The sequence below is a fragment of the Pogona vitticeps genome, chromosome 3, assembly GCF_051106095.1.
Source record: "Pogona vitticeps strain Pit_001003342236 chromosome 3, PviZW2.1, whole genome shotgun sequence".
NCBI lineage: Eukaryota > Metazoa > Chordata > Lepidosauria > Squamata > Agamidae > Pogona > Pogona vitticeps.
The window spans coordinates 83,099,007-83,111,551 of record NC_135785.1 but is presented as its reverse complement, the minus strand read 5'-3'; the positions used below and the strand labels follow the sequence as shown (position 1 = coordinate 83,111,551).

Here is a 12,545-nt window from a genome sequence, read left to right as displayed (position 1 = left end):
TTCTGGAAACATTACAGCACAGAATAGGAAAGGAAAGAAAACACCAGAAACTTTTTAAAATATGCAATGCATCAAATGGCAATGCAAATTTTTTTTGCAAAATTTAATGTAACAGTAAAATGCTCAATGCTTTTTCAACAAATGCTCTCTTCAGGGGCACAAGAATATTGTTTTCTTAGTAAGGTTTTGGGTTGCTAGATCTCAGGGCATCAGCTGAAGTCTCAGAGAATTGCTGTGAAAATTCTCTAGGCAGGTAAACAAGCTTCTGGGTCGAAATGTAATTTACTTTTTATATATGAGGAAGCTTCAAAATTTGGGCACCGATCTCCATCAACCCCCCCAACAGATGCCAGGGCTTAATGGCTCATTGTAACGCTTATGTATGCACAGTTATCCTGTGTGTACCCCCTCTTTCCCAAATAAGATAGATGCATTGAAATCAACAGGATTTGCACAAATGTTGACCAACAAATGAAAATAATTTCTATGGGTTTACACTAGTTAGGTTTAAAGCCATTTAGGCCATTGCCTAAATGAGACTATTCAGAGGACACGTTGTGATCTTGTTGCTTGTCTCTTACCTCCCTTTCTATGTGTTTGTTCAAAGAAGTAGCCGATAGACCAAAGTCTTCAAATAAAACTGGCTTATTGTCCAACATGTTATCAGTGTCATTTGTAATTGGCTTATCTGTTTCAAAATTCAACATCAAATCATAAGTCTTAACTCTATTAAAACTGGGCAACTCTCCATGATAAGACAACGGTGAATAACTAGAAACTTCTTGGGCCCACTTTGGTTTGTCACCCAACAATTTGGGTGTGCTATCCGTTGGGTTCAACCCTGAGGAGGGTAAGCTGAGCCCTGTTGAGGCTCCTTCCTTGACAAGCCCGGGTTCTGTCTCCTCCATCTTATATATCTAATCAATCTCTCTAATTGAAATAGGACACAAAATCACAATAAACATAAGATGCTATATGCATGCCCTTGTTATGCTGTGACCCTTTCTTTTGATCTTGTTCTCCACAAAATTTCATGTAGTATAACAGCTCAGAGCATCTCTGCACACCACCTTATCTAGTCTGCAGTAACTGTCACCAATCTGCTCTACTGCTACAGAGCACCATCCTGAATCAGCTCAGAACATCTGCATAACACAGTAAGTCCTGCCACTGTAATGAAAGGGCACCGCAGGGTTTTTGTTCCCTCACTATCAAGTAAAGTAGACATCTACTTGAAAAATAATTCAGGGAAAAAAACTGGGTTAAGACTTTCCTCAATGGAAAAATACTGAGATAAAGACTGTGGTTTCTTTAAGAACAATCACAGCTTATGAAGATACTTAGTTTTCTCCAGATTATGGATAAAATGCCTGTGATCTGTAAATGGATCTTAGAAATGTCAGCTCCATAATGCTTCACTCAAATCACTAAGATCTTTTTCAGCCCACAAGAAAACAGTCCAGAAAATTAAGCCACACTTATTCACTCTGCTCAAAAGTTTAAGTCTGCAGCAATCCAAATAAACTGCCTTAACAAAAACACCAGGGTTGGCACCAGAATGTGGCATGCTCAGGCAGCTACCAAGGAGTCGGTGCAGTGGTAAGACCCACCACTGATGCTTTCCCTATGCCTAGTTTTTAAAAATGCCAGCCCAGTGCTCTAACATTGAGCAATTGGGTCTAAAACATTTAGGTTTCCCAAATTGGCCTTATTTAGAATTGTGAGAAACGAAAATGGCACTTGACTGACTGGACATATCATTTACATTTCCCACAGTGGCCTGTAGAAATGTTGCTTTGGGGGCATTCTGGGCCATTCAAATGTTTAAATGGCTAAAATCAGTACCTTTATTTTAATTTAACATTAACATTAAAATGCATAAAACCAGCCACCTCATGATGTCCAGAATATAGGAGACCCTTTAGGTAAAAATTGCCAGAGCTTATTGAGGAGAAGAGGTTCCACAAGAAAGCACTTCAGCCAGAACCCTCTCTTCGCCTGAGGTAACTAAGGAGAGGCCAAAACAAATGCTTCAGGTAGAACACCACTAAAAGTGCATTACATGAGGTATTACATTAGAAGAAAACATTTACTGTTTCAGCAACGAAATCTTCTCCAACTTTGAGCAATCTGAATGCAAAGAAAACCATTGTTGATGTCTTGATGATCATCACAAATAAAAGAAGCTAATTTGCAAGCCAGGATAGTTCAGAAGAGCGGTAGTGACAACAGAAACACAACTTCTAACGCTTGAGATTTTACCACAATTAAGAAGACGCACTCTAATATCCCAACAAATACTTTCATGCACACCATGAGTGATGGAATTGAAAGCCACATCCTACCTCATTGAATCTTGTCACCAGATCTTCAACAGCATTGTGTTCTCCATTAGGAGTAGAGAGAAGAGTTGCAGAAATTGAAGCTTTAATTGTTGAAAGCTTCCTCTGGCATTCAGCATTTCCCAAATCTCTGGTTAAGAAGCAGAGGTAGTCAATGGGCAATACTTTTCTGTAGAGATCCTGTTCCTGCTCGGTCAGAATGCTAGCAACCTCCTCTGGAAACTGAATGAGATGCTGCAGGTCTACAAGTTCTTTGCTGATGCCAGGTACAGTAGAATTAAGGGCATTTGATCCAGCCATAGATGAACTCAGTTGGCGTTCTAAAACAAAACATAAAATTAAAAAGTAAGCTACCATTTCCTCCTTTACCCCTTAAATTTTATTGTTTATCACATATGTGGGGTTCTTTGGTACAAGCTTAAATGTTCTCAGATCGCAATGTCTTATTTATTTACCACAAATCCCTGCCTCTCTACACAAAGCTATCTATACCACAAAAGAAATTAGATTTTTCCAAAGACAGCAGCTTGGAAGTAACTGGTTAGAAATCATATAATAGTTCATTTGCAAGTTGTTCTCTTTTCAAATAAAAATATATAACTAACAGGTACAAGTTGATGAGAGGTATCTTTATTTTGTGATCTATTTTAATTATTTTTAAGCTTAAAAGTATATGACCTTATTAAAGGATGAAGGAGGTACTGTATATCACATGATACACCTGCTAACTCATTTTGTGCCTTGTGTATTGTTCTGGGTGTTGACTCAAAAAAATGGATTAGAATATTGTGTTTACCATAGGTCAATAGCTTGTAGGGTTCAGATCTTTAAAAAAATCCAGCTGAAAAAATTGATAATTACTGTTTAGAAATAGGAATGTAGAATTACTTTTTAAAACTTGCAATGATAATAGTATGGGCAACTACTAGGTCTGCATACCCCAAAAGAGTAACTACCAAATTACTTTTAAAAATTATTGTTCAAACCCCTCAAAGGAGGGTAATGTATTGCTGAGCCAATTATTTTTGCCGGCTCACCACTGGATGAATCACAACATCCATTTCAAATGTTCAAGTCATCAAGCAACATTAAATGATATTGTGTGGTCCAATCTTCGCCAATGTGGTTCCTTCCAGGTGATGGACTGTATTCCCATCACTGGCAGTGCTGACTAGGCATTACAGGAGTCCCTTCATATTCATAGTCACTCGTATTCACTCAGACACTCTTCTGCTACAAGATTTTTCTTTCCTGTGTGTCATGATCCACTTAGGTCATGATCTGCTGCACTGTAGAAAATGTGGGCAAAGCTGACACAAAGTGAATAGAACTATACCTGACAAACCCCATACAGTTCTGATATCAAACTCCACTGTGGTCCAATAGCTGATTTGAGGGATGTGGGGAAACAGGTACAACCTAATTATAAATCATTCAATTCATTTGGAAAGAATGTAAAGAAACAAACCCACCAAGTTCTGCCTTCTGAGTAAAACTAAGGATCTGGTACATATATAGCCCTGCAGATGTCTGAGAAAGCTACAAAAGCATGAAGACAACAATATTTCCTTATTTGCAGAGCCTTGTAAAAGTCACTTTTCTTGGATTACAATCACCAGACTTTCCTACACAACACAGGCAGTAGCCATGCTGCCTGAAGTTTCGCAGAATTTTAATCCAAAAGGGCCAATTGTCCAACCTTTGGCATAAAGTGCTAAACCTGGAGGGTTCCCTGAGTTATCATGGCTAATGGGCACTAGTAGACCTATTTGTCCTACATTTGCCTACTGATTCTGAACAGCTATCTGCAGGAGAGGAAATCACTTCTTTTAGCACTACAGTCATGCTTTAGCTATGTGCTGTATTAAATCCTCCCTCTGTTTTTGTTTTACTTTGCATTTATTGCCGCTCAGTAATCATGGGTGATTACAAGTCTGAGTTAACAATGCTCAGAAATACCTACATCTTTCCTTTCTTATTAATATCACTAATACAGTGGTGCCCCGCTTGACGACGATAATCCGTTCCAGGAAAATCACTGTTAAGCAATATCGTCATCAAGCGAGAAAAAACACCATTGGAATGCATTGAAAATCGGTTAATGTGTTCCAATGGGGGAAATACCTCATCATCCAGTGAAGATTGCCCATACAGAACCGCCGATCAGCTGTTCAAATTGCTGTAATGCGAAGCTTCCTTCCGGAAAGCAGCCATTTTGAGAAGGGAGGGTAGCCATTTTGCGGAGCCGGAAAAATCATCGTATAGTGAACAAACGGTTCGCGAAGCAGGCTCCTAATCAACGTAGTGCAGATTTCCCCCATAGGAACCATCGTTTTGTGATCACAATAGCGATCGCAAAAATGTCATAGTTAAGCGATTTCGACGTCATACAGGGTAAGCATATAGCGGGGCACCACTGTACTACTTTGAAAGACAATATTTTCAACCACCAGCTATCACCAGAACAGTCCAATTTGTAATCTGGCTTTTTAACATAATTTTGCTTTCCTTTTCTGTATTGCATCACATGGATAAATTTAGCAAAAGATTTCTTTCCACTCATTCTTTAACTTTTAGTTGAACCTTTTTTAAAAAAAAAAATCATAACTAGCCCAGGCAGAGTCCATTTTTAGTCACAAAAGAGCTGCCATGGTGGCCTACCTAGAAACAAACAATGAGCAAGTTGCCCAAACCCCTAAGTACAAGACAAAATTATACACAAATGGGAAATTTGAGCCCTAAGGCAACATTTGCTTTGCTCTCAATTACCACAACGAAACATTTATTTTATACAATGGAACCTTTACTTACGAACATCCTTAAATACAAACATTTCAACTTACGAACAGCTCCTTTCACAAAATTTTACTTTTACTTGCGAACTGAGCTTCAATAGGCGAACAATAAAAAAACCCATGGGGGAGGCGGGAAAAGCGCGAAATCTGAACTTTCAGTTAACTGTTGGCCAGCAAAGAGGGTGCTTTTCTGCTACCTCACTCGTCCAAGTGAGTGTGGTCCTATTCAGTACTGGCTGATACTGTACTGTACAGACTGTACTTTTTTAGCTTTTTTATTTTTTATTTTTGGATTTTTGACTTTTTTTAAACAGAGAGACTGCCTGTTCTGGGTGAGTACACATATATATGTCCATTTGAGGCCCAAGGTGTCTTATCAGCATACTCAAAAGTGTTTTGTTGTTGTTTTGTTTGGTAATAACAATTTTTGAGGCCTTTGGTGGATGTCAAGAAGTATCTGAGGTAGGATTCCTTCTTAGTGCCAGACAGGAAATGCATATTTGGAGCTACTTCCAATCTTTGACAAGGACTTTTATTTTAATGACAGCATCCACTTGAAAAAAAAAAAACAAAATACAACAAAAATCAGATATTTCAGATATGAATTCTTGGGATAAGTAATGTCAAATGTCTAATATGGCTTTGTAATGTATCTAATTTGAGTTGTCATTCGTTCTCACTTCTGTCTTATACAGCTACTTGCATGCCTTTCTCCAAAATGATGTTCAAGACATTTCAACATTCCCCTAGGAAAGTCCAATAAAATGCTAGATTTTAGACCGCGGTGGACAAAACACAGCCCATAGTCTGCCTGCACACAGCCTCTAAAAAATCCTCATTTTTTCTTTCCATTTTGATTCTAAAATGTCGTATCTATCATAGGAGCAATTTCATTATGGCTTACTTGGGTTGGCTTTTGGCAGCCTAAAACATAGCAGGGAAGGCCAGAAACATCGCAAAATATGTGAGACAAAAAAAGGGGTGGGTGGGTGGGAGGCATGGGTGTGTATGAAGGTCTCGACATCTGAAGATGATATGAAAGCCCCAGGGCTGCTAGGCCTCTAGAGCAGCGGTCCCCAACCTTGGGCCTCCAGATGTTCTTGGACTTCAACTCCCAGAAATCCTAGCCAGCAGAAGTGGTGGTGAAGGCCTCTGAGAGTTTGTAGTCCAAGAACATCTGGAGGCCCAAGGTTGGGGACCACTGCTCTAGAGGCTGCCCATTTCTGTTTCAGGCAATTGAGTCATCAGGAGTAAGACCTTTGGAAAAATTCTCAGTCAGCTTGGGACAAATTTCATTCTTGATGTTTCTTTTTTAACTTGCTTTCAATTCACCATCCTCTCACTGTCAAAATGTAGTAGTCGTTTTCTGAAAATATGTGTTGCGAGGCTAGATTTATGGGTAAGTACCAGCAGCCAGTTGAAATGGTGTCCAACTCTTCTGTAGAGGTCTGATTTGTCCCTCTGTTGCTCAGTCACTTGCAAACCTAAAGCTTTCCTCCTGAGCAAAGTGCTATCTCTCAGTCTATCTTACCTCACACATTGTTGTGAGGATAAAGTTAAAAGTATGTAGCCTGAGAACAAACAGGCCAAAGAATTCTGAAGATCTTGGAAAACAATTCTTTTATCTTTGAATCCAAATAGTACTGTTTGTCCTCATACAACTGTACCTTCAAATCATTCCCGTGATGAAAATCATAACACTGGGAGGAGTTATAGCTCTGTCTCTTTGCAAGTTAATAGACAATAGCCAGTGCAGCAGCTCACAAAATCAAGCTGAATGGCTATGGTACTAGTGTCAAGGTGCAGCAGAATATGAGTGAATCTTCCACAACCAGGGGCCTAACTTGAGAGCTACCAGTTCACAGTTAAAGCAGAGATACCAGCAAGGGGAGGAGTAAAACCAAAATACAGTGGGGTCTTTACTTAAGAACGCCTTGAGTTAAGAACATTTTGACTTAAGAACCCCTCTCATAGGAAAATATTGACTTGACTTAAGTACTTAGATTTGAGTTAAGAACTGAAAAAAAACTACGTGGGAGGCAGGGAAAGTGCAAAATTTGAACTTTCAGTTAACTGTTGGCCAGTGAAAAGGGTGCCTGTCTGCTTCCTCACTCCTCTCAGCGTTTAGAGAGTGGATTGGGAGACAGTCTTCGGACTGCCTGGTACTGTACTGCCTGGACTGTATTTTCCCTGCCTTCCCTGAACCTTCAGCCTTCCCTGAAACAAAATATCCCCCTCTACTGGTCGAAGGCAGAATAGCAGCTTCCCATTAGTTTCTATGGACGGAAAAGAGCAGATATGGATCAAATGGTTTTCAGTGCATTCCTATGGGTAATGCAGATTTGACTTGAGAACTTTTTGACTTGAGAACCGCCTTCCAATACAGATTAAGTTCTCAAGTCAAGACCCCACTGTAAGACCAGAACATGTTGCCTTGTACAGAACTGTAGAGCTGGACTTAGTAAACAATTGGCCACCTAGCCAAGTTGTGGAAGTGTATTGCAGAATATCCCAACTGTTTAGAGAACAACAAAATAATAAGGGTGGAGCAGTGAATAGAACATTCCATTTGGACCACTGTAGGCAGAACGTTTTGAAAAAAATATCGCCTTGTATTAATGACATTTAAAAAAAAAAAAAACAGAAATCAAAGCCAGTCAGATGTCTCTTTGTCAAAGTTGGGCCCTCTAATCCATCCAATTCATCTGCTGAACTCTACGCACCTAGCATACCTCCATGGTTCAGGATATATTTTTGAAGATCTCTTGAAATGTGTAGCATGTTTAAATAAAACCCAAACAAAATTTATAGGGCATGTAATGAGAGCAAGTTAATTAAATTTACATAAGTCTTCTTGTCTGCTAATGACTTTGGGATATTCTACTACAGTGGAGGCAAACCTTTTTCAGCTGGAGTGCCCAAAATGAGGGGGTGGGGGAAGAAACTGCCGTGCCGCCCAGAAGACCAGAACCGAACAGGAAGTGGCAGTTTCAGGGGGAATCATGGGGACGGATAGGAAGTTAAAGGGGGAATCATGAGGACAGACAGGAAGTTAAAGGGGGAATCATGGGGACGGACAGGAAGTTAAAGGACACAGAACAGGAAGAGAAAGGGGGAATCCCAGCTGCAGCCACTTCAAAAGGTTTGTTTCCACAAGGGCGGGTGGCTTGGCAGCTCACTCACGTGCCAGCAGAAAGGGCTTTGTGTGCCAGCTGTGGCACACGTGCCATAGTTTGCCATCACTGTTCTAGTAGGTCCTATTACGGGTATTACCATTATGTGCTTTTCCATTCCATCACATGGATCAACAAGCTGATCTGCAGTTTTTGTGTTCTTCAGCAACTATGACTATAAGCATGACATACAGCCTAAAAAGAGGTAGAAGTAACTTAAGTAATAATCTACCTGTTTAAGAAAAATAGGCATGCTTGTTAAAAGGTTCCAAACATTTTTTGGGGGAAAAAAAACACAAATGCTCTGACTCATCTGTACATTTTGGAATTCATAGAGATAAACTACACAAATGTTTGGCAGCCTTGGTAACCATATATAAACATACAGTATTTTAGTTGCAAACAAAGTTTTCATAGGCCCACCTTGCAAGGGAGAGTTACTGTAGTCTTTCCACATTGTTTTGTTGCCAAGTGTAGAACTGGGTCCCAGAAGAAGCAGAACTGCAAATAGCCTTTATAAAGCCTCACACTCTTTTAATACCAAATGCAGTGCTCCTCTGCCAACAGGTTAAGAACTGTAAAAATGCAGTTTAGACTCTCTTTTTGGGCCACTGGGAAACAAGTGCATGCTCAGAAGAACCCCAAGGTTTGTAGAAATAAACAAACATTATTTGACACATTGGTGGGGGAGAATGCATGTCAAATGGGAAAGGAAAACAGAAAAAGAGAACTGGTCTGCTTCAATGCTTTACAGCTTATGGCATCCTGGAACAACATGTCCAGCAGGAAACTTGGACAAGTGAGAATACACTGCATCATTTTATTATACATACCATATGTAGCAGTCTGATAAAAGAAAACCTGGCAGGGTCTTCAAGATAACATGTGTCCAGGACAGGGTGTGTGAGAAGGAAAACTGTTTATCTCTCAAATATCATCTGCCAGTCCAGCTCCGATGACACATGCCACTACTTGCCATGCTATGGCTATAAGCATTAGAAGAAATGCATACCTTTTTCCTTATAAAACTTATGGCAAATTAAAATAATCATGCTCTTTAAATGTGTGCCACACCTGCTTGGCTCGTCTAAAACTTTACAAGTACTGTATGTACTTTGTCTTCTTCTGTATTTCTCACAGTAAGCAATGCCTATTCTTAACAAGAGTCTGTGTTAACAACCTGAATGTGTGAGAATTTTGTTCTTAAAAACCACACATCTGCAATAGTATCTCCAATTAATGCTCACTATTCATTTTTATGTTTTGGAGGTCCCAATTCAATAAAGAAAAAGCTTATGTTTCTCAGGCTATGTACAGTACTGTAATAATGACAAAGACTAATTCTAAATGAAATACATAAAAGAACAATATTCCTATTCTTTTTCAATCAAAACTAGAATTTTACTATTTTTATGTTACATCTGTCATCTACATTGTCATAATAATAAGAAACATACTTCCCTGTTCTAATAGTCTAAAAGAAAAATTCTCATTTTAGGACTGCAGAAAGCAGGAAGGGAATCTTGTTCCAATTAACACTTGGATCTTAATTATACTAATATATACTAATTAAAATAGTATATATATATATATATTAAAAGGAAATTTACCTCAGGCATACTGTCCCATGAATATTCTGAATCAGTTTCTCAGCATGGTGCATTTAGACCGTGCATTTCCTAATCCTCACCAAGAAAGTGAGCTTTTAATGTCTTTTAAAGTCTTGACATATCTTATGCATCATCATGTTATTTGAGAAAGCTCATAAGATGAACCCATATCCCATATTTACAATAATTTGTTACCATAAGAAATATATAATGAAGGATTTTGAAAAACACATTTTTGGCTGTCTTCCCTTTTGTTTGGCTGTCTGTTATTTATGTGGTTGTAGAATTTCTATGTAATTTATATAGGTTTCCATCTGTATGAAAGCCTGGGAATGACAAAAATAAACAAAAATAAAGCATGAGCCAAGTTATTTTTTATTTTTCAAATACAGAAAGAAAATCTAGGTCCCCCACACTACCTGATGCTGTTTCGATGTCTTGTTTTTCCTCTCTATTAACGAATAACATTTTAGGGCTTTAAAAAAATCCCACAGATCAATAGGGAAAATACCTTAATATTCCTTAGAATTTTTATATTAAAGGCATAAATCGAATATATCCCCATTATCCTACATTAATTAAAGTATGTATATTATTGTCATGCCTGGTGCTAACTATATTAATTATATTCCTAATTTTTGGACAAAAAGTGCACAGGGTGTTTTTAGAAACTGAGATTAAATTTTCAGAACAATCGTATGAAATAAAAATTGAAGGCCATCTTTCATTTCAGCAGTAATGGCTCTTCTAATAACTCTAACCTAAAGGGTTTTCTTTTGGGTAATTACATTATTTCTAACACAGTACTAAACCAAAGTATCGTACATTAAGCCTACAGAATTGTGACCTAGATTCAAATTTCAAACTGGATATTACAAAAAGTTCAACATAATTGTCAAAGATAATGAGGCACAGTAGGAGAGTAATAGTAAATCCACACTAAAAAAAAGTATTGATAAAAAGCAAGGTATTCCTGCAGAGCTGAAAATTGCTTTGCTAAACTGTTTTGTAACCTTAATTTAGAAATGATGTGATGCAGTCAACATTATATTTGAACAAAACACCTTAGAAAAACTGAGTAAAAACTGGGTTGATAAAGTGAAAAATACTCTGTCACTTCTATTTGAAAGCTACTTTGTGTTGACTCACCATTATGGCACATTGGGGGCAGTTACATGGCACTCTGACAGGGTCTGCAAGAATCCTAGCTTCTTGTCTTTTACAAGCAGGGTGCTGGTGCAGGTTGCTCAGTCATTCTTGCTTGTGGCAAGAGCAGCTAAACAAACTGTGTTATGCCATCTGAATGTGAGCAGATATATTTTTCTGGTTTGTTGTTTCCCAACAAACCAAAGGGGGAAAAAAAAACCAAGAACAAACCCTGGATTTTCTTAAGAGTTTTGCTTCCTGTTTAGATGCTCTGCTGCAAGGATGAGCAGTTGGCATCAACAACTTCTGGCTTGGTGTGTTTTGGTGAATTCATCCAGTGTGTGCAACAAACATACAAAAAAAAAAAAGCAAAATATTTAGTTTAGCAGAAAACAGAAAAGACAAAATTTTAACCTCTTTGTTAAACAAAGTTTCTGATCTCTGAAAGTACTTCAGAGAATAATACGTAAAGCACTCACAATTTCCTGTAGTTAGTTCTGTATGACAGAATGAAGCATAAGTAATTGTCGTATTTTGATAAAATAATCCATTTAAAATAATGATATTCTTAAGCAGGGGTATCACAGAATCATAAAATAATTGAATTGGAAGGGACCTGTAATTTGAACCCATTATTATATGTTATGCATTTTGAGATGATCAAGAACAAATCCTGCCCCTTCTCTGTAGAGAAAGGTTTAGTAACTCCAGTTTTCTTCTAATTTTCTGCTCAAAATTGTTTCTCTCTAAGGTTTTTACTTTAGAAGCCATGGGCCATTTTTACATGTAATACTGTGCTTGAGTAAACAAAATGCACTGAGTAAAAGGGAAGATTATAGTTGACATGAAATCTGTTTTTATGGAGAAACAAAAGTGCGAAATACAAGGGGGAAAAGACAATGTTCAAAACATTTCTGGTGAAAGTAAACAAGAGTTCAATTGTGAGCACCCTTCCCTTTAACATGACTTTTTCTTACATGAACAATTATTTTAAGCCTTTGGAAGTCTTGTAAAATTACTGCAAATTTTACAGTCTCGTATCATAGTGGCACCTGTTTGTGATATTATATAAGCATTATATCATGCCATTCAAGTATTAAAGTCAAAGAACTATTATTAGCCATCTTTCTGGAATCCTGAAGACAGTGCCAATAATTTTATAAGCAAAACAGCAATGTAATTAAGCTTTCACAGAAGCTCTCCAAAATCTAGGCTTACTACTGTGAGCAAACACAGCCAGTGACTCAGTTCAGACATCCTGTTCCTTATCCTCTAAACATTTGAGTGTAAATCTTGGTTTGGGGGATTGCGATCGTGCTGCATGGTTCTATTGCACCTTTTTGTGAAGGGCTCCAAAGATTTTAGAACAATAGATTGTTGTGAGGTCAAATGGAGCAATGATTGAGATGAAACAGGAACATAAGACAAATGTAAGGCAGTGCATGGCCTTGTAAGTATATTTTGGAAGACTGAAACCAC

The 12,545-nt window shown here is 38.1% G+C and overlaps 1 protein-coding gene across 9 annotated transcripts in view; it reads right to left on the bottom strand.

The window, feature by feature from the left end:
* PLCE1 (phospholipase C epsilon 1) overlaps positions 1-12,545 on the bottom strand; it is a 201,661-nt gene that overhangs the window by 96,138 nt on the left and 92,978 nt on the right. For 8 of the 9 annotated variants that reach the window (XM_072995309.2, XM_072995312.2, XM_072995313.2 and 5 more), the window contains one exon: positions 2,346-2,662. In XM_072995309.2, coding sequence (XP_072851410.2) covers positions 2,346-2,662 — 317 coding nt within the window. Of the gene's footprint in view, positions 1-2,345; positions 2,663-8,733; positions 8,860-12,545 lie in introns of those variants that run through there. The other variant, XM_020803208.3, reaches the window with a different exon arrangement.